Source organism: Tripterygium wilfordii, chromosome 21 (assembly GCF_013401445.1).
Source record: "Tripterygium wilfordii isolate XIE 37 chromosome 21, ASM1340144v1, whole genome shotgun sequence".
In the NCBI taxonomy this organism is placed as follows: domain Eukaryota; kingdom Viridiplantae; phylum Streptophyta; class Magnoliopsida; order Celastrales; family Celastraceae; genus Tripterygium; species Tripterygium wilfordii.
The window spans coordinates 2,190,355-2,212,464 of record NC_052252.1 but is presented as its reverse complement, the minus strand read 5'-3'; the positions used below and the strand labels follow the sequence as shown (position 1 = coordinate 2,212,464).

Below are 22,110 nucleotides of genomic sequence, written 5' to 3'. Positions count from 1 at the left end.
ACATTATATATATATATATATATATATATATATATATATATATATATATATATATAATGTACTTGGCAACTCACCCAACACCATAAAAGCTTGTACTATAGAGGATTGTCGCCCCGCCCACTCATGTTACAAGCTAGGAGTTTGGGTGAAGATATACGATATATATATATATATATATATATAAAATGTACTTGGCAACTCACCCAACAGCATAAAAGCTTGTACTATAGAGGATTGTCGCCCCGCCCACTCATGTTACAAGCTAGGAGTTTGGGTGAAGATATACGTCAAACTATTCTATATCGGATATATATATAATAGGTGAAACTTCCAAACTAATAACAATCTTTTTTCTTGAAAGAGATGCATGTGATCTCATCGGAACTCTATAGTTAAGCGTGCTCTTGTGCGAGCAATATTGAGATGGATGACTTCTTGGAAAGACAAAATCTTATGGGCCAGTATGCAACTTGATGTTCAAATTAGTCATTTTGTATTAGTTTTCGTGTTATAGATTGAACTGCCACGTACTTTTCTGCCATGGAATTAGTCAAAACTTCACAATGTTCAAGGTATTCAGCTCAACAAATTTTCTAATCATTAATTCTTTTGTTTGGTTTGCATTAAACAAGTGTTAAAGCTCTCTAATCAACATTAATTAATACAATTATTTGATTCCATTTTTATGCAACTTGATTTCTTTTTTATTCTTTGATTAATTGTATCATTTTTCGTGTTAGTTAGATTAGAGTTAATGTCGACCATTTTTTCGTGCCATGGTCGGTTCTCTCTAACAACTCAAAACTCATAAGCCAAGAAAAATGCAAGCACATGAACTCAACTCAACCAAATTTTCTAACCTTTCTTTCCTTTTCTTTTCAGTAGAATACTATCAACTTACAGAATTTGAATAATGCACAACGAATTATACAAAATGTTGTTTGTTAGTTGTTTCATGAAAAGACAAAAAAATAATAAGGTAAGGGGAACATCTTTTCCTTTATAAAGTTGTTGTCCTTTTGGTTACTTCAATGCATTCCCATCTCCATCTTTAATCAATCGATGTGTGTAAAGCATTCTCGTTAAGAGCAACCTCAATTTAGGTATCATCCGGGGTGCTATCAACTCCAACCGACATTATAACACCTCATTCTGCAAAAATCAATCTATTGGGAGGTAAAATAGCACCCCCACACTCTAGGGTGCTATTTTTAGCACTCTCTAGAGAGACACTTCAGCCCACGAGAATACCAATGATTAGGCAGGGATAGGATTGAAACTTGAGGTGCTAAAGATGGAGGGAATGACAGTTATATGAGTTAATTAAATTTTAAAAATGAGTTGCACTTCAATTTTAAATAAACTTGGCCCAAAAGTAATTTTACCACCCCATTTTAACAAATTTCATTGGATTAAACAAAATTTAACACCCTTCTTTTGTACTGTTTAAGGTGCTATAAAAATAAGGTTTTAACACTTCCTTTGGAGTTGCTCTTAGATAAACATATTTTGTTTTCATAATGTTGTATATTGTTTTGGATGTAGTTTTCCTTATTGGTTTTATGTCTTTCAATTTTTTTTTTCTGCTATTTGTTTTTAGGGCATATGTCCTCTGTAATGGTTCTTCCCGGGCATTCTACCATTACCGTTCTATTATATTCTAATAAAAATCCACATATATATGAGTTCTCTTATGTAGACACCGAATATTTTTTTTGTTAATTTAAAAATTTTCTTCCCATCCATATTAAAGGTGTGTTCTCTCTCCTTCGGTAGTCTTTCTACAAATTGAAAGAGCTTGGATTAATATACCACATATATATTAATCCATCTTTTTCTAATCTTTCTAGTGACATTCCATAAACAGAAGTGATAAGAATCTCAATAGCAGACATGTCACTCTCTAATTCAATCACAAAGTTTTGTGAACCCCATAATTACATCGGTCAAGAAACAAGATTAATTATTGAGATGACCGGGATCCTAACATTTTTGTTCCACAAAATTGAAACAATGCAGATAGAAGATTAGCACCTACTCTACTTCATATATCTCCTCTTTAATTGGTGTCTACGTATTTGCTAGCTCCTACAGCAAAAGGCCTGCTGCTTGGGTGGGCCATCTATGTTCCGGGCCAACGGGCCACCAGCCCATTTTACACATCTAGCAAAAAGTATTAGAGGTAACACTAATAAACTGAAAAAAAAAGTTCCACAGCAAAATCCAGAAACTGTCCTGCCCAATAAATTCACAATGCTGTAGATATCATATCCAGCTACATAAAAATGCAGTGAACTAATTTTTGGTCCACAAATGTGTTTTCCAATAGGGAGTATTTTCTCTCTTTCCTTCTTTTTTCGCCCGTCTTGTCTTGTTTCTGAAGATAATAAATTGAACAACTAAATCCAAACTAAGAGTATTCCCAACATCAACAAACACCAGCAGCAGCTCATCATTGATTTTGGCTCCAATCGTTACACTCACCCTTCTGCACAATGCTGTTCTCAGTCAAGAACTCGACAAATTCATCGATGAGATAAGGCCAGGCACCTTCAGCATCATAATTTGATAGCGAAGGATTTACAGTCTGCATGTTCAGAAGCAATCAGGAAATAAATCTTATCGTGAGTATCGATCAAATAATCAGTAATCCATATTAGGGCATATGAAAGATTAAACAACTAAAAACTCATTCCTTTGCGATTTTATCTTACATAAATATAAACAGTTGAGGTATGAAAAATTCTACAGCTTGTGGCTCTGAACTTTATTATACCGTTGAATGGGATTTCCATTCAATCCTAAAAGGCCATTTTAAAGGTATCAACATAATTCAAGCTCCTTCAATGAACCAAAAATTAGGACTCACAGGGCAGTAAATACGCAGCAAATGCTTGGTATAAGAACATGATTTGGAAACAGTGTCAGATAAGTAATTGGAGAAAAAAGAAAACGAATAAAATAAAAGACAAATGGACATCTTAACTAGGTTGCATCCACAAAGATACTATGACGAGCCAAGGAAAAAGTTGGCCATCTTTTCCCCTTGAGAGAGAGGGGGTGGTTTGCATAACCAATTCTGCCTAAGCCACATTATTGTCCTCATTTTTCAAAGTACTAGTAGACGGAGACTGATTGCCACTCAAAAATGAGATGAGCTAAAAACATGCATTTTGATGCTTCAGATCTTACCCTTGCAAATTCCAGTAGTTGACACCATGTGTCTCTAGAGATTGCTTTGTTATACTTCACCTGAAATACATGACATCAAAAGATAAAAAGTAAAAAAGCCATCTCAAGGGCATTGCTTTCTCAATTGAATCAGTCTAATGCATTGCATGTGCAGGGCAATCCAATACATGTTGATTCAAGTTACAAGACATGCTGCTTGCTAAGACCAACATCTTCAACCACAAATTAATAAATTAAAATGGGCTCATTCAAATGCTACCTGTAAGAACTGACACCAGTGATCAACCAATGGCCACTTCTTTTCGGCAAACAGTAACTGCCACATTCCAATTGCTGTATCTAATGCCAATGATTTCTGACCCTGGAATACCACAGAAACATCAGATTAGAGCACATCAAAAAGATGAGTACAATATGTCAACAATATATTGTTAGAAGAAACCATATCAATGTGTAATTTGAAATTATACTCAATGACTATGTCCCAGATTAATGTTGCAAATCACCATTCCAAAAGCATAGTAAATAAGAACTCGAACATGCATACATGTTTAACTGCAAGTGCCAATAATAATTAAAACATATATAAACTAATCACAAGAATACCAGTTATAGTACACAGGACGATGAAAGTTGTAAGCTGTGTTCGGGGGAGCTATGAAGAGCAGATCTAATTATATTAGTGTCTAAAGATCCACCAAATGAGTGAATATCATCATCATCATCCGAGCCTTTATCCCAAAAGTTTGGGATCCGCTACATGAGTCTACGAGAAAATCAACGATAATCCACTACGTATATTTGTTTCCGCCATTGATTTCTATTTAGGATCATACTTTCGTTAACTTCTATTGAATCCACATCCTCTCTTACTACTTCAAGCCATGTCTTTTTAGGTCTTGCTCTTCACTTCCTACCCTCTCCTATCCAAATTCTCTAGATTCTCCTCACCGCTATCTCCATGTTGTACATGTTCATACCATCTTAAACGGTTTTCCTAGTGTATGAATATATCTAATCAAAATTTCCATAAAGGCAATACACGAGCATGCACGTCAGAGAGAGACGGAGAGAATAAAGCATTTGTAGCATGCATGAAGTTTTCCTTTTGATTATGGATCTTCGTTTCAATTTGCGCTGCTAACTTCCCTAATTTGCAGTACATCTTCTAATTTTTTAGTTAACATGACCTATACTTCTGGGTTATCTTAAGCACTTCCCAATCTATGAGTTCACAAGTTTCACCACATCGAAGGTTTATTAGCAACAAAATTTGACATCCTGCATCCATAAAATTCATGTCTCTATGAATTCCACCTTCACATTCATAGATTTTAAGAGTACCCTTACAACGTAGTTGCCATCCTCATCAGGAATTTTTGTCAATTATAACTTACAAGCAGTGATTCAGGCAACTCACTTGACCACACAAATAGCATGTGATGTAATGCTCATCTGAAGGCTCAGCTTCTTTCACCCCCAAGAAATAAAGAAAGAAACATATTTCTAATAAGCAAGAGGTAATGTTGCAAGATTTATAATGTTGCAAATCAGTGAAATCACCATTAAAAAAGCATAGTAAATAAGAACTTGAACATGCATACATGTTTAACTGCATGTGCCAATAATAATTAAAACATATATAAACTAATCACAAGAATACCAGTTATAGTACACTGTACGATTAAAGTTGTAAGCTGTGTTCGGGGGAGCTATGAAGAGCAGATCCAATTATATTAGTGTCTAAAGATCCACCAAATGAGTGAATATCATCATCATCTGAGTCTTTATCCCAAAAGTTTGGGATCCGCTACATGAGTCTATGAGAAAATCTACGATAATCCACTATGTATATTTGTTTCCGCCATTGATTTCTATTTAGGATCATACTTTCATTAACTTCTATTGAATCCACGTCCTCTCTTACTAATTCAAGCCATGTCTTTTTAGGTCTTGCTCTTCACTTCCTACCCTCTCCTATCCAAATCCTCTAGATTCTCCTCACCGCCACACCGCTATCTCTCTGTTGTACATGTTCATACCATTTTAAACGGTTTTTCCCAGTGTGAATATATATAATCAAAATTTCCATAAAGGCAATACACGAGCATGCACACCAGAGAGAGACGGAGAGCATAAAGCACGAGTAGCATGCATGAAGTTTTCCTTTTGATTATGGATCTTCGTTTCAATTTGCGCTGCTAACTTCCCTAATTTGCAGTATATCTTCTAATTCTTTTGGTAACATGACCTTTACTTCTGGGTTATCTTAACTCTTAAGCACCTCCCAATCTATGAGTTCACAAGTTTCACCACATCAAAGGTTTATTAACAACAAAATTCGACATCCTGCATCCATAAAATTCATGTCTCTATGAATTCCACCTTCACATTCATAGATTTTAAGAGTACCCTTACAACGTAGTTGCCATCCTCATCAGGAATTTTTGTCAATTATAACTTACAAGCAGTGATTCAGGCAACTCACTTGACCACACAAATAGCATGTGATGTAATGCTCATCTGAAGGCTCAGCTTCTTTCACCCCCAAGAAATAAAGAAAGAAACATATTTCTAATAAGCAAGAGGTAAAAGGGTAAACAATTCCCGTGCAAAAGGGTCAGGAAGGGGAACATGAACGCAGCCTTACCCCTGTAAAATGACAGGTTGCTTCCATGATTTGAACCTAACCTTTGTAGGTTGTAGCAACAACACTACCACTGAGCCACAGGTTTGTCCTTAAAAGATATTTTGGTGAAGTAAAAGGAATCATTGCTTTTATTATATTTTTTAGGACAGTGGGTTGAAGGATTGGTGTGGGACACGGCTTTTGTTTGCCTCAAGATGCAGAACATTTACATGTAAGTTGGAGCTGGCTTCTATAGCTAAGACAGATCCTACTTTAGCATTATCACCAGAGAAATAGTTAAATAATTAACCATTTGAATGATAGATATAAGCATTGCAGAGGAATCATCAAGAATATATACTATGAAAAATCAATATTCATCACATGAATACCTTTTCCTTTGCCCAGCCAAAAGCAAAATTATAAATTTCACGGAACTTTTCTGCATAATCAAATAAGCAGAAGTAATTTCAGAACAAAAACATAAAAGGTGCACCAAGAATAACAACGAAGCAAATCACACGAATCTTTTCACAAGCATAAATTGTGCCAACAAGTATATCACGTAAAAAAAAGCATCCACTCAAGGCAACAGAGAAATATATAACTTTAAATATATTCCTAAGGTAACTGCTAATAATATAAGAAACCATGTGGTCCATGCATACGTTCATCTTTTAACTCGGAGCGCATGAATGGTATTATTTCGCGGAACTTGTCCAAAGAATCTATCCTGCCATCAAAAATATAGTTATCCTTCAACAAGTTTAAATGATACTAGTCTCAAGCTATGAATGAAATAAAGTATTTATAGATTTACCCTAGTGCTTGTAATCCACCAATGAACTCCTGCTTGGAAAATTCACACATCGTTGCAGCCTTCATATGCCATGAGACAACCAACTGCATCACAGTACAACAGTTCACATCATTAGCAAACCAAGCTAAATTACTATCCGAAACAATTTCCCTATAGAAGACAAATTTATTTACCTGACTGGATGAATCAAATATTAAAACAAACATATCTGTACCTTATTTCTGTCAGAAAAGTTAAATTTGGTTCAAAGTTTGTACACCAAATCTAAGAAACCGTGCAAAGCTTCTACTAGTGCAAGTAGCCATATTATGAATAAGAATCTAAAAGTGTGAACCTCTTCGTGGCTTAGACACAAGATTGAAGAGAAAGGGAAAACATAACAGTTCCATGTATCATTTGGCAATCAATAACCACATTTCGACTGTTTGAATAAGCATTCACATTGACATGTTAGGCAAAACACATGCATAAGACATACTGAGAGCAGAAGGAAGAAGAAACTATAGCAAACCAACCAAATATACGCAGACCTTACGCCCACGTAATAGGGGTGTCCATTCAATTTTCGGTTCGGTTTTTAATCATAACCCAAATGTTCGCCGAAGGAGTCAGCAAAAGACAAGAAGTACATACACCTAGACAAATGACTTCAAAAAAGACATAACTAAAAGGGAAACCTTCTCTACAAAGGATTCCTCAGCTCTTAGAAAAACAAATTAAAAAGAAAAAAAATTAATGGCCTCGTGCATCAGCCACTAAATATTTCAACATTTCATGAGAAGAGCAAGCTTAAAACATTTTTGTTATTATGGTTTCCATGTCTCCTTCATGATGAGAGGAGCATAAAAGCTTTTAGTTCACCTGCCACTCTGGATAATATATGTTCCCAACACATCTGTCACTAAATGAGAAGGTAAAAGTGGACAGCCAAGATCTAATATATATGCATAGCGCAATATAACAGACTTTTCACTGAATATAAATTATTCCACCCTAACAACCATTTCTTAGATAGTGTAAGTCAAACCTCAGGTAAATCCAAGGACATATGATCAGGAACTGAAAAAATTTCTACGAAATTCCTTTATCTTTACAGAGTCCAATACAGACAAAAACTTTCATAAATATCATCTCAGCGCATCAAAAGTTTCCAAAGGACCAAAATTAAATTTAGTATGAATAAAAAATTTCTAGAGAAAATTGGGGATCATTATATCACATACCTAATAAAGGACTTATAATTGGATATAAACATATAAATTCTTCTTTGAAAGAATGAACATATACATACCGTAACTATATCTTGAGGATCCACCTGCCACAAAGAAAGACTCAAATGTTATTCAAAACTACAATGAAATGACTTAGCTACCACAATATCAACTATATGCCAATTGAATGGTCACCTGGAGATCACTGCAAAGGAGACTTACACCATCTGCGAGTATCATATCAACATAAGGGTCTGAAAACACATTAAAATCAAAGCTCAGTAAACATGAATATCATAGTATATTTCCTCATACAATTGGAAAGAAATTCAGATACTAAAGAAACCATGCAAAAGAACAGCGTTTCTCTGTTGTAATATCCAATTTATCAGTTGTCAGTTGACTATGGGATGAAACTTAAATCTATTCATGAGAAACAGACATTTAACAAGTAGAAAGATGTGAGGAAACAGCCATAATAAAAATAACTATTGGTAGCCAATGGTAAGGGTATTGAAAATTTCTGGGGAAACTTCTACCATTTTATTTTCTTTCCCTTTTTTGCCTTTGAATGCAAAAGAAATTCATTGAACATTCCTGCTATTTATCACCTTCCAAAATATCCAGGTAGTTGCCAACTGCCAAAGTTCTACAATTGACATGTATCATTGTGATAGCACTGTGATAAGGACCCCTCCATACCAGTGTTTCATGGGCTCTGGAGAGTCCAGGCCCAAACCCCACCCTAACAGTCCAACAGGCCCAGCCCGCATCCATGGGTGCATGCACCCATGGACCGGCTATAGTCCAATGGGTCTCCACAATACCAATGTTTCATGGGCTCTTGTAAAAACCTATTGGACATGTTAAGGAGTGGCCTTTGCCCTCCTTATAAACAACACTGAACTCCCCTATCTTTCCGATGTGGGAGTTTCTATCACACTGCAGCTAATAACAATTCACACTTAATAAGACCAAGATTAAGAGCAGGTATTATCAAAGAACCAAACTGTGATTATATTTCAACAACCATCAAGACAAACAATGGTTATAAACTTATAATGTTTCTGACCATGCCTTCGATACTACTCAACCTGTTATATCATGTTTTATAACACACATATGCTTTTGATAATAAAATACAACCAGGTAAACCATAAAAGTAATTGTAACTTTGTAAGCTGGTAAACAACCTATGTTTTTGGCTCTGTTTATGCTGTAGAAGACTAATTATGAGACCTCATTCCATAATTCAAGTACAGAACAATATGCAAAAATTCTGTAGAAATCAAGCTTAAAAGCTCAAGGGAGGGAGGGTGATAAGTTATTTTCCATTAGCAATGAAGGGATCATCATTTGCCAAGTCCCACATATAACTAACTAGCAGCCACTAGTCCATATTTAGCAACAAAGACCATTCGGAACCACGATCACCCCTAGGACAAACAACACTTTTGCCATTACCAAGTATCGAAAACATCCAATCATAACTTCTCACATCATTTAGAGGTTCATTTGCAGAAAATATTGAAGATGCGAACTTTCGGAGCAATTATTTGCTGAAGAACTTAGCAGCTTAGCTTGTATAGAATGATGTTGTGTACTAGGATACCACCGCCAAGATTAACGACTATCTAAAGGCAATATTATATGCAGCTTTATGAATTTTTAAAGTGATTTTTACAGTCTTTCATTTCACTCTCAATGGATATAAAAGGCATGAAGCTAAGTACAAGATTGTGGGACAGACAGATAGTAAGTACAGAGCCATATCTTGCCTTTATATCTATTGTAAAGTTTGTCCAAATGTTTAGTGTCCGTGACCGTTTGGATTTGTGGTCGGCTGTAGAACACATCAAATGCTCCTTCAAGATGCCAATCATTTGCCTTCAGAACTTGAAGGGCAACCTTGTCACTGCATCAAACATGTTGGATTACAGATAAATTAAAAAGAAATTCCAAATACACCAAAATAAGACTATCCTACTTGTTAAGATTAGCTACTTCGTCATTCAACCTAATAAGTTAACTTCTTCGTTTGGGACGTTTCACATCATTTATATATATATTCTAACACTCCCCTCACGTGTGGGCTGGGCAATCCGAATGCCCAACACGTGCACAACAAACGAGGCTCAATACTATGGCTACTCTCACATAATATTTGAACCCAAGACCTTCTCATTTGATACCATGTTAAGATTAATTTATTGGGTTGAATGGCAAAATAAATAATCTTAACAGAAAACAGTATCCATGTCAATGGAAGGATTCTCAGCTAAAAAAAGATTTCTAATATTTCTTTTGGCATGAGATTAACCAGCCGTATGCCTCAAAGTAGTTTTTTTCACCAGAGTAACCTCAACCCATGAAAAGTCTCCTAAGTCCAAGTCTTGAGCAATATTTCAGATCTTGATTCACAAACCCGTGTTTGAATCCATTTTGTGAATGTTCCTCTGATGCAGTTGATTCATTTAACAAACCATGAGTAAAGTACAGAAGAGATACAACATCTAATTATCAGGATACCTTGCTCCAGTTATGGTCATAAACTGCTGGACTTTGTCACGGTGGCCTCTACCCAACTTGTGCTGTCAAAAGGAAAAGAAATATGTTATACCTTTCAAACCCATGCATACCTCAATAAATAATATTTGAAAAAAAAAATCAATGAAAAATAGCAAGCACCAGTGTAATCAAAGAATCAAATTCATTCATGTCTATCAATCTGAGTGTATCTTTATACATAAAACATGAAAGGAAAAGTGCTATTCCAAAAAAAATTGTTTTTGAAGGGCTCTGTAAGATGCTGTGCTGGCACCAAATTCATCAAAATAGTCTCTCGCCCTGGCGTTCTTTAAATGATTCAAATCTGAGCTTTCAAATTACTTCGCATGAAAAACCAGTATACTTCAAAACAAAACTGGTAAGACTATAAAAGTCCCACATTGCTTGGTGAAAGCTAAGTAATGTCGTTAACAAGTTTGGCCCAACCTCATAACGCTTGAGGTGCCTTTTAAATAACAAAGTGGTGGTGCAGCCCAAGCAGACAATGCCTTCAAAACCTGCTTTCACCTTTTTCTTCCCCTTCTGATCTCTCTCATTTCCTTCAAATTATAACAAAACAAACAAAAAAGTTGTTTAATTTTAGTTACCCACAGCGTTGTTGATATTCAGAGTGAACCTTTCTACTCTTTTCCTCAACTTTCCTAGCACCCAAACAGAGACTCCACCAGATGAAAAATAATAATAATTCAAACTCGAATTCACAAAACGAGAGCGACACCATCTAATTATATTCAGTAAAACCGATTTCAACTTCATATATCCACTAGTTGCAAAGCCCACAAAGAATTGACAAAAAAGAGAGGTATACACAGCAAAAGCAGAGAGAAAGGGAAGTAATAGCAGAGGAAGGAGTAACTAACCATCTTGGAAGACGATGTTTGATGTAAGAGCTCTAATACTTTCTCTGCAAATCAAGCTGTTATAGTTGAACGGGAACTTCAATTAAGGTTCTGTGCTTTTGGTTTATGGATTCGATTATCGCTAGTAACGATCGTATTTTGTGTGCTACTTTTTGGTGGTTTTGCTCCTTTCAGGGGTCGATCGTACTTCGTGAGAAAAGAGAATGAACCGTTCTTCCCTAGTGTCAGTCTGAATGCCCCGGGCCGTTCGAGCTACTCCTGCCCTGGCTTGACTCGAGTTCAGCCTTAAACGAGCCAAGCTTTCATTTTTGCCAACCCTTTTGTTAGACGAATCAAAACTCGGGACCATTTTCAGTCTCATCCCATTCCAAACCCACCTTCAACCACCAAGGGGTAAACAAAATTAGCAATATAGTCTAATCCACAACTGAACCGATATGTCGATTATTTTTTTAAAAAATTACATATTTTTTAATAAAACCAATTAATAATCAAAATAATCATTGATAATAAATTGATTGATCGGTTAAATTTTATATCAAAAAACCGAGGAATAATTGACTGAAACCAATCGTTTATATCTCTAAAACTACCAGCCTACCACCATGGTACCGTTCTATGTCTTTGGGTTCAATTTGGTATTTTTTGATTTTCCAAAATTTTGGTAATTATGCAAACAGATTTTACGGGGCAATATGGTACTTTCACATGGCACATTGGCATTAGGGTTTCAGTGTGAGCGAGCCTTCCCCTGTTATTTAAATCCAACACTTACCACGGCGTCTCACATTCTCACCCAACTGAAGTGATTCTTTTATCTGCACGTCTTCAGATCTTTTGCTGAAGCGATGGTTCGCCAATCTTGCTAGCGGTTGTAACTAAAGATCGCATCTTTTTTCTCCCTCTGTAAATATTTGTGTTCTCTATTTTCTTGTTTGTGATCAAAGATCTGATCTTTGGCCTGTGATGTATGAGAATTTGTCCGTACCATCTGAGATTACTCTCTGATGCATCAATATCCTCTAGCTTCTGAGGCCTACCCTCTGATTTCTTGTGTGATTGCATATTAAAAATTTTCTTTTTTATGCGTAGTAATATGTTGTTCGAGGCAGTGATGACTAAAATTAATACCATCAAACTATGAGAGCTCTCACATTGAGCTTGTTGATGCTATCTAAATCATCACTTTCTGAGCCTGAACTCAATTTTTGTCTTGTCTTGTCCTGTTGTTTTTTGTGTTATTCTATTACATCTGTGTATGTGAATTCATATTATCTGTGGAAGGCAACAAATTAGAGTCTCTGATGTGCTCTCTCAATAGCGTTTTCAGTGCTGTACGTTGCCAATAGAAAATGGGATCTGAGATTCTGGCACTTGCTTCTTTCTTTTTCTGTCGCTAGTGCATTCAGATGTTCCCACATTGAAATCCCATTTGTACTCAATGCCTAACCATATTTATATTAATTGTTTTACTTTTTTCTTTTTGAATGAGAATTTGATATTCTTTTTTTAATGAATCATATATGTAAAATTCAGGAGTTAATTCTAAAAGTAAACAAATGATATTAAAACCCATCTTTAATACCATTTTTTTTGTTTTTGGCCTTTTAGTGTTTTCTGTGGTTCCTATTTAGTTTGCTCGCAATTTGGTTTATTTTCTAGTTTATTTGTTATCATCAGCTTTTGATGTTAAGGATGCATGTTCGTCACTTGTCCATATGCTATGTGTTACTCTACAGTTTATGTAAGGCAACAAATTAGAGTCTCTGATGTGCTCCTTTAATAGCGTTTTCAGTGCTGTACGTTGCCAATAGTTAATGGGAGCTGAGATTCTGGCATTTGCTTCTTATTTTTTCTGTTGCTTGTGCATTCAGATGTTCCCACATTGAAATATTGCATCGTATTTTATGTATACTCATGTTTATATTTTCTTATTTATTCATTTTTGAATAATGAGTGGATATGGATACTGGATAGTGTAACACTCGTGTCTCACCAGCAACAATGAATTTCAAGAAGTGATTCAAAAATTGATTGAAGAACCGATTTGGTACTCTGTACTTGTCAAAGGACATCTATGTTTTCAGTTTTATTAGGTGCTGTAATCTATTTTACCGGTTTTTATTTGAGATACTTAATTCTAGTAAGACTGTTTATTTGCTAGATAGGTTTATTATTCTTAGTGTAGCTCCTTTAGGCTGGTTCACGTGTTTATGTATTATTTATTTTTTAATTTGATTTGTTATTAGCTTTTAATATTGAAGAGGTGTTTTCTCATATGGGTTCTGTCATCTTTGTGCACTCTTTTAGATTCATTACCTCCAGGATGAAATTGTTGAAGTGGATAGGTGTGTGTAATTCCACTTATTTGGCATGTTTGATGACCTTTGAACAAGCTAGAAAGGTAAAAGATTTTTGGCATTACGTTAACAGTGATGATATTACATTTGTAAACCCTTTGAACATATTTATTGTTATTGACAACAAGTTTGATCTTCTGGGCTTTGTGGTTTCATAGTAGAATACTATTTTGAGATATTTCTCGAGGGGCGTTCCTAGGCTTCCATGGGAAGGCAAGTGTAGAAAAATAGGAGCAATTGTAGAGAAGAATAGAGGCAATATTTGGTGTGTATGTATATTGGTTTTAACATTACAATTATAACCTCATATATATAGGGATCAAACATTACACCTTTAAGACAAAAAAATGTTCCATAATTTGAGGAGCAAATTATGAGACAAAGGTTCCATAATTTGAGGAGCAAATTATGTCATAATTTGAGGAGTAAATTATGTCATAATTTGAGGAGCAAATTATGCCATAATTTGAGGAACAAATTATTCCATATTGACATTAAATCCTCACATTATGGCCAATTTTGCTCTTCAAATTATGGCATAATTTATTCCTCAAATTATGACATAATTTGCTCTTCAAATTATGGATTAAATTATGGAACCTTTGTCCCATAATTTGCTCCTCAAATTATGGAACATTTGTCTTAGGGTGTAATGTTTGATCCCTATATATATGAGGTTGTAATTGTAATGTTAGATCAATATAGATACACACCAAATATTGCTCCTATTCTTTTCTACAATTGCTCCTATTTTTTCTACATGGTATCGGAGCGGGTCATGTTGTAGAAACATTAAAGGGAGATACGGTAAATTACACCTCAAATCCAATTTCCCTTATAAATGAGTTTGCAACCTATCTTCAGGAGAAGGGAAAAGGGAAGAGTAAATTACACCTCAAATTCAATACATGGAGCTTCTGGTATAGGACACTCTAATTCCACAACCCTCCTTGGTAAGTTTGCTGGGTTCTTATCAGACTCGGGACATCAATCCAATGACAATCTTGAAGGTATTTTCAGTGCATTCTCTACTGTTATAGAATTTAATACCGTGCATGATTTTTGGATTGTTGACTCTGGTGTCACCGATCATATGACAAATAAATTAACCAATTTGTCTGACTTTAAAAAATTTTCTACTCCATTCCATGTGTCAATTGCCAATGGGAATGGTGTTCCTGTTCTTGGTGAAGGTAAACTTAAATTGTTGTCTAAAGATGTGACTTCAATGGCTTTATATGTTTCATCTTTTCCAGTCAAGTTACTTTCGGTTAGAAAACTCACTCAAGCTTTAAATTGTTGTGTTATATTTCTTCCTCATGAGATACTTTTTCAAGATCTTGTCACCAAGAAGATCATTGGTAGAGGATTTTTTCTACAAGGTCTCTACTACATCTCAGGAAATTTTCAACCTAGCAAAAGTACTCAAGTCTCGTTTTTTCCTTCTTCCTCGGCAGATCATGTTCTCTGGCATCAACGTTTAGCACATCCTTCAGATAATATTCTCACTAAATTGTTGCCAAATGTTGATACCAATTATATTTCTTGTGAAATTTGCCATTCGTCAAAATCTACTAGATTACCTTTTGTGTCTTCTTCTTCTAGAACTACTAGAATGTTTGAACTTGTTCACTCCGAAGTTTGGGGACCTACTCTTGAATCAATTGATGGTTTTAAATACTTCGTTACATTTATTGATGATTTCTCACGTGTTACTTGGGTGTACTTGTTGAGATCAAAAGGTGAAGTTATGAATATCTTCAAAGATTTTCATATGCTTGTTCAGACTCAATTTTCCTCTAAAATTCAAACACTTCGTTCTGATAATGGCACAAAATTCTTCATGTCTAAAAATATGACACAGTATTTATATTCTCATGGCATTGTGCATCAGACTAGTTGTGTTGGTACTCCTCAACAGAACGGAGTAGCGGAACGCAAAAATAGAGACTTGTTGGAAAAAAACTCGTGCTTTGATGCTTCACATGCATGTTCCAAAAGTTTTTTGGTCTTATGGGGTATTAGCAGCAGTTTATATCATTAATCGGCTTCCGAGCCGAGTGTTGTCTTTTAAATCTCCCCTTGAAGTTTTGCAGGAGAAAACTATTGATGTGTCTCACTTGAAAGTATTTGGTTGCACTTGCTTTGTGCATATACAAGCAGCTCATCGTGATAAGCTTGATGCCCGAGCTGCTAAGTGTATTTTTTTGGGGTATTCTTCGACCCAGAAAGGGTATAAATGTTATCATCCTGATTCTCGAAGATTATTTGTCTCCAGAGATGTTATGTTTGAAGAAGCAACACCTTATTATACAAATTCTCAAGATGATTTAGAGGACGTGTTTCCCTTGCCTATATCCGAGATTATTTCTGAAGGGGTTCCTCACAAGCCTAATATTGCTGAGTTTGTTCCGCACCAGGCAGCTGAAAATCCTCCAACTGGACAGGCTGAACTCCTTCCAAATGTGCTAGCTGAAAATTTGGTTGAAAATGCTCCAGCCGAACAGTCCGAGAATCTCCAAGATGTGCATGTGCTTGCTTCCACTAATAATCATGAGGTGCTTGCTTCCATTAATAATCATGAGGTTTCACAGTCATTGGTTCGACGGAATCCTACTCGAAACCGCGTCCCTCCAACAAAACTTCAAGATTACGTCACTTTTACTGCTTGTCATCCTCTCTCCAAGTATGTCACTTATCATCGTCTTTCCTCAGCTCATGTGGCATTTCTCACCGCTATTTCTACTGTTCATGAACCTAAGAATTTCAAGGAAGCAAATTCTCAGGAAATATGGCGAGAAGCTATGGGTGAAGAGCTTCAAGCTCTTGCTGAAAATCAGACTTGGAGTGTTGTTAAACTTCCTCCTGGAAAACAACCAGTGGGGAGCCGCTGGGTATATAAAACTAAATTTCACTCGGATGGCACCATTGACAGGCATAAAGCTCGCCTTGTGGCCCAGGGATTTACTCAAACCTTTGGTGTGGATTACAAAGAGACGTTTGCTCCTGTTGCTAAGATGAATACAGTGTGTACTCTCCTCTCAGTTGCCGTAAATTGTGGATGGTCTATGAGTCAAATGGACGTCAAAAATGCTTTCCTTCATGGGGATCTTGAAGAAGAAGTCTATATGAAACTACCTCCAAGACATCCACAGAGTTCGGATTCTTCTTTGGTTTGTCACCTACACAAATCAATCTATGGGTTGAAACAATCTCCGCGTGCTTGGCACGCCAAGTTAAGTACCGTTCTTCAAGAGGTTGGTTTCTCTTGCAGTACAGCTGATTCTTCGTTGTTCATTCGTCGTTCTTCCAATACTATAGTGGTGGTCCTAATTTATGTTGATGATCTTATTATTGCTGGGAATAGTATTGATGCTATTTCTCAACTCAAAACCACTCTTCAATCTCGATTTCCTATTAAGGATCTTGGTTCCTTAAATTACTTTCTTGGCATTGAAATGACAGTTTCCAGCAAAGGTTTATTTCTAAATCAAAGGAAGTATATTCTTGATTTGCTAGAGGAAACCGAAATGATGAATTCAAAACCAGCATCCACTCCACTGGATAGCAAATTAAATCTTGATACAGCCAGTGAACCGTTACAAGGAGTTAGTGATTACCAACGGTTGGTTGGTAAGCTCGTTTATCTCACTATTACTCGACCTGACATTGCTTATGGTGTAAGTCTTGTTAGCCAGTTCATGCACGCTCCTACTCTTTTGCACTTGGGCATTGTCAAACGAATCTTACGTTATCTCAAGGGTTCTATTGGTCGTGGTATAGTTCTAGCTAAGCACGGTCACTTACGGATTACAGGATATAGTGATTCTGATTGGGCTGGAAATGCCCTTGATCGAAAGTCCACTTCCGGCTATTGTATGTTTGTTGGTGGAAATCTTGTTTCTTGGCGTAGCAAAAAACAACATGTGGTTGCTCGTTCTAGTGCTGAAGCTGAATATCGTGCAATGGCATCCAGTGCTTGTGAACTAATATGGCTTAAGAGTTTGCTCGCAGATTTGGGTTTTCCAAGTAGTCTTCCTGTGACTCTTTTTTGTGATAATCAGGCTGCTATGCATATTGCTGCTAATCCCGTGTTTCATGAACGAACAAAACATATTGAAGTTGATTGTCATTTTATTCGTCATCAAGTTCAGAATCAAGTTATTCAAACAGTTTACACTCGAAGCCATGATCAAATTGCTGATGTTTTTACAAAGGTTCTGTCTTCTGGTCATTTTCACCGATTATTGTCCAAGCTTGGCTCAATCAATCCTCTTGATCCAGCTTGAGGGGGAGTATTGACATTAAATCCTCACATTATGGCCAATTTTGCTCCTCAAATTATGGCATAATTTGTTCCTCAAACTATGGCATAATTTGCTCCTCAAATTATGAATCAAATTATGGAACCTTTGTCCCATAATTTGCTCCTCAAATTATGGAACATTTGTCTTAGGGTGTAATGTTTGATCCCTATATATATCAACCACTGCCACCGCACAAGAAACCTGTTGGCTGCAAATGGGTTTACAAAATCAAATTCAATCCTGATGGCACGGTTGAACGTTACAAGGCACGGTTGGTTGCCAAAGGTTACAGTCAGATTGAAGGTTTTGATTACAGGGAGACTTTTGCGTCGGTTGCCAAGCTCGTTACCGTCCGTCTCCTTCTTGCCGTGGCTGCCACCCAACATTGGCATCTTCGTCAGCTTGACGTCCATAACGCGTTTCTCCATGGCGATCTTGAGGTAGAAGTATATATGTCCCTACCTCAGGGTTTCGGACGAAAGGGGGAGACTCGTGTATGCAAGTTGCACAAATCTCTGTACGGACTCAAACAAGCCTCTCGCCAATGGTTCATAAAATTGTCTACAGCACTCAAACTTGCTGGTTTTCATCAATCTAAGTCAGACTATTCATTCTTCATCCGAACCCAAGGTAGCATCTTCATCGCACTTCTTGTTTATGTTGATGATGTCATCCTCACAGGGAATAGTGTGCAAGACATTGAGGACGTTACAAATGGTCTCATGAGTGTGGAGGTAAGGTGAAATAATGATTTGCAGTTGATGTTGTTTTACAGGAAGGGTGAAAGCCTAAGCTCCGATACCATGTGAAGAAAACAGAGAAAAAGAATTGTGTATGGTGTTGAGAAAAATTGTATATGCATTTACGTCTATGTTAGTGATACATATAGGAGAAGAGAACCTTTTGTACACTTACTTTTAGCACTAAGTCATGCTTAAACAATGACAAACAACTAGAAACATTGCCTAATTTATGCATGCATTTAAGGTAATGGAATCAATAATATATTCTCCTTGATATCCTCTTTAACATTCTCCTTGATATCCTCCTTAATATCCTCCTGGACATCCTCCTTAATACTCCCCCTCAAGTTGGAATAGATGTTGACTATGCCCAACTTGCTAAGTAAGATGGAAAATTGTGGGACACCTACTGCCTTCGTGAAAATGTCTGCCGGTTGCTTCGAGGTCGAGATGTGAAATGTCTTGAGTAAACCGGCCTGAATTTTTTCTCTTACAAGATGACAGTCAATCTCTATGTGTTTCGTTCGTTCGTGAAATACTGGATTTGACGCTATATGTAATGCTGCTTGATTGTCACAATACAACCTAGCTGGTTGTGGATGCTTAATTCCAAGATCACATAGAATGTACTTTAACCAAGTTATTTCACAACATGCTGAAGCCATGGAACAATACTCTGCTTCCGCGCTTGAGCGGGACACTGTGTTTTGTTTCTTGGTTTTCCAAGAGATCAGTGATTGTCCGAGGAACATGCAATATCCTGTGGTGGAACGACGTGTGTCTCGACATCTAGCCCAATCCGCATCGCAAAAAGCATTCAGTTGTATCGGACTAGTGGCAAAGAATAAAATACCTTGTCCGGGGGCTTGTTTGATGTATCGCAATACTCGGTAAGCTGCTTCCAGATGTGGAGTAAGGGGCTTATCCATGTATTGGCTAAGAATATGGACAGCATACACTAAGTCTGGGCGAGTAAGTGTCAAGTATATCAACCTTCCAACAAGTCTTCGATAAGAAAAAGGATCGCTGATACACTCTCCATCAGTCTTGTTGAGGGATAAATTTTGTTCAATATGAGTGTTGACTGACCTAGCAGCAAGGTAGCCTGCATCCTCCAGTATTTCAAGGGCATATTTACGTTGTGAAATAGCAATCCCCTTGCTAGAACGTGCAATCTCTATACCCAAGAAATATTTCAACTCACCGAGATCCTTCAACTTAAATTGTCTCATGAGACCATTTGTAACGTCCTCAACGTCTTGCAGACTATTCCCTGTGAGGATGACATCATCAACATAAACAAGAAGTGCAGTGAAGATGCTACCTCGGGTTCGGATGAAGAGTGAATAGTCTGACTTAGATTGATGAAAACCAACAAGTTTGAGTGCTGTAGACAATTTTATGAACCATTGGCGAGAGGCTTGTTTGAGCCCGTACAGAGATTTGTGCAACTTGCATACACGAGTCTCCCCCTTTCGTCCGAAACCCTGAGGTAGGGACATATATACTTCTTCCTCAAGATCGCTATGGAGAAACGCGTTATTGACGTCAAGCTGACGAAGATGCCAATGTTGGGTGGCAGCCACGGCAAGAAGGAGACGGACGGTAACGAGCTTGGCAACCGGCGCAAAAGTCTCCCTGTAATCAAAACCTTCAATCTGACTGTAACCTTTGGCAACCAACCGTGCCTTGTAACGTTCAACCGTGCCATCAGGATTGAATTTGATTTTGTAAACCCATTTGCAGCCAACAGGTTTCTTGTGCGGTGGCAGTGGTTGGAGGGACCACGTACCATTTTCTTGGAGAGCCTGGAGCTCTTGGTCCATAGCATGGCGCCATTGGGGGTCCTTGACAGCTTGGGAAAAGGTGGTGGGTGTTTTGATGGCTGAGATGGATGTGGCAAAGGCCCTGTGGGAAGGAGACAAGTTATCATAGGATATAACATGAGATAAAGGGTGAGAAGTACCTGCATGTCCAGCCAATGATGGAGGCGATGACGGTGGATCCCGAGTGGGCAATGAAACCTCCACATGGACAAAATAAGTGGAGTCACCATCATTGCATTTAAGTGGAGTCACCATCATTGAATGTCCAATTTGTACTATAATGATGGTGATGCATGGAATGATGTCAAATGATTTTGACAAATCATGTGGTGGGCTTTCAAATGATAATCAAGAATTTGATTAAGATGGTAGTGGACACAAGCCCTAATTATGTGACAAATGCCTTAATAATTCATTATTAAAAATGTATATTTTTGGCACTTATCACAACCCCCAACCAGCTTATTGCTAGCCCCTAGCAATTCAAGCGTTCGGAAAATCGCCCAGACTTAGTGTATGTTGTCCATATTCTTAGCCAATACATGGATAAGCCCCGTACTCCACATCTGGAAGCAGCTTACCGAGTATTGCGATACATCAAGCAAGCCCCCGGACAAGGTATTTTATTCTCTGCCACTAGTCCGATACAGCTGAATGCTTTTTGCGATGCGGATTGGAACATTGCCATAATTTGAGGATTTAATGTCAATACTCCCCCTCAAGCTGGATCAAGAGGATTGATTGAGCCAAGCTTGGACAATAATCGGTGAAAATGACCAGAAGACAGAACCTTTGTAAAAACATCAGCAAGTTGATCATGGCTTCGAGTGTAAACTGTTTGAATAACTTGATTCTGAACTTGATGACGAATAAAATAACAATCAACTTCAATATGTTTTGTACGTTCATGAAACACGGGATTAGCAGCAATATGCATAGCAGCCTGATTATCATAAAAAAGAGTCATAGGAAGACTACTTGGAAAACCCAAATCTGCGAGCAAACTCTTAAGCCATATTAGTTCACATGCACTGGATGCCATTGCACGATATTCAGCTTCAGCACTAGAACGAGCAACCACATGTTGTTTTTTGCTACGCCAAGAAACAATATTTCCACCAACAAACATACAATAGCCGGAAGTGGACTTTCGATCAAGGGCATTTCCAGCCCAATCAGAATCACTATATCCTGTAATCCGTAAGTGACCGTGCTTAGCTAGAACTATGCCATGACCAATAGAACCCTTGAGATAACGTAAGATTCATTTGACAATGCCCAAATGGAAAAGAGTAGGAGCGTGCATGAACTGGCTAACAAGACTTACACCATAAGCAATGTCAGGTCGAGTAATAGTGAGATAAATAAGCTTACCAACCAACCGTTGGTAATCACTAACTCCTTGTAAAGGTTCACTGGCTGTATCAAGATTTAATTTGCTATCCAGTGGAGTGGATGCTGGTTTTGAATTCATCATTTCGGTTTCCTCTAGCAAATCAAGAATATACTTCCTTTGATTTAGAAATAAACCTTTGCTGGAAACTGCCATTTCAATGCCAAGAAAGTAATTTAAGGAACCAAGATCCTTAATAGG

At 37.1% G+C, this 22,110-nt stretch overlaps 1 protein-coding gene and 2 non-coding genes across 3 annotated transcripts; 2 read left to right on the top strand and 1 right to left on the bottom strand.

Annotated features, from left to right (window-relative positions):
- Nucleotides 1–2,176: 2,176 nt before the first annotated feature.
- On the bottom strand, nt 2,177–11,501 carry LOC119987857 (DCN1-like protein 2). Its single transcript, XM_038832756.1, has 11 exons — nt 11,281–11,501; nt 10,382–10,443; nt 9,631–9,767; nt 8,048–8,106; nt 7,933–7,956; nt 6,642–6,724; nt 6,490–6,554; nt 6,214–6,263; nt 3,452–3,553; nt 3,193–3,252; nt 2,177–2,587 (listed from the first exon to the last, which is right to left on the bottom strand). The coding sequence occupies exons 1-11, from the start codon at nt 11,281–11,283 to the stop codon at nt 2,453–2,455; spliced, it is 780 nt and encodes a 259-aa protein (XP_038688684.1). The 5' UTR covers nt 11,284–11,501; the 3' UTR covers nt 2,177–2,452.
- A 737-nt stretch (nt 11,502–12,238) lies between these two features.
- LOC119990284 lies at nt 12,239–12,318 on the top strand. The gene has a single exon (XR_005466007.1). It is a non-coding gene; the product is annotated as a small nucleolar RNA snoR117 (small nucleolar RNA).
- A 68-nt stretch (nt 12,319–12,386) lies between these two features.
- On the top strand, nt 12,387–12,477 carry LOC119990283. Its single transcript, XR_005466006.1, has one exon. It is a non-coding gene; the product is annotated as a small nucleolar RNA snoR116 (small nucleolar RNA).
- The last annotated feature ends 9,633 nt before the right edge of the window (nt 12,478–22,110 follow it).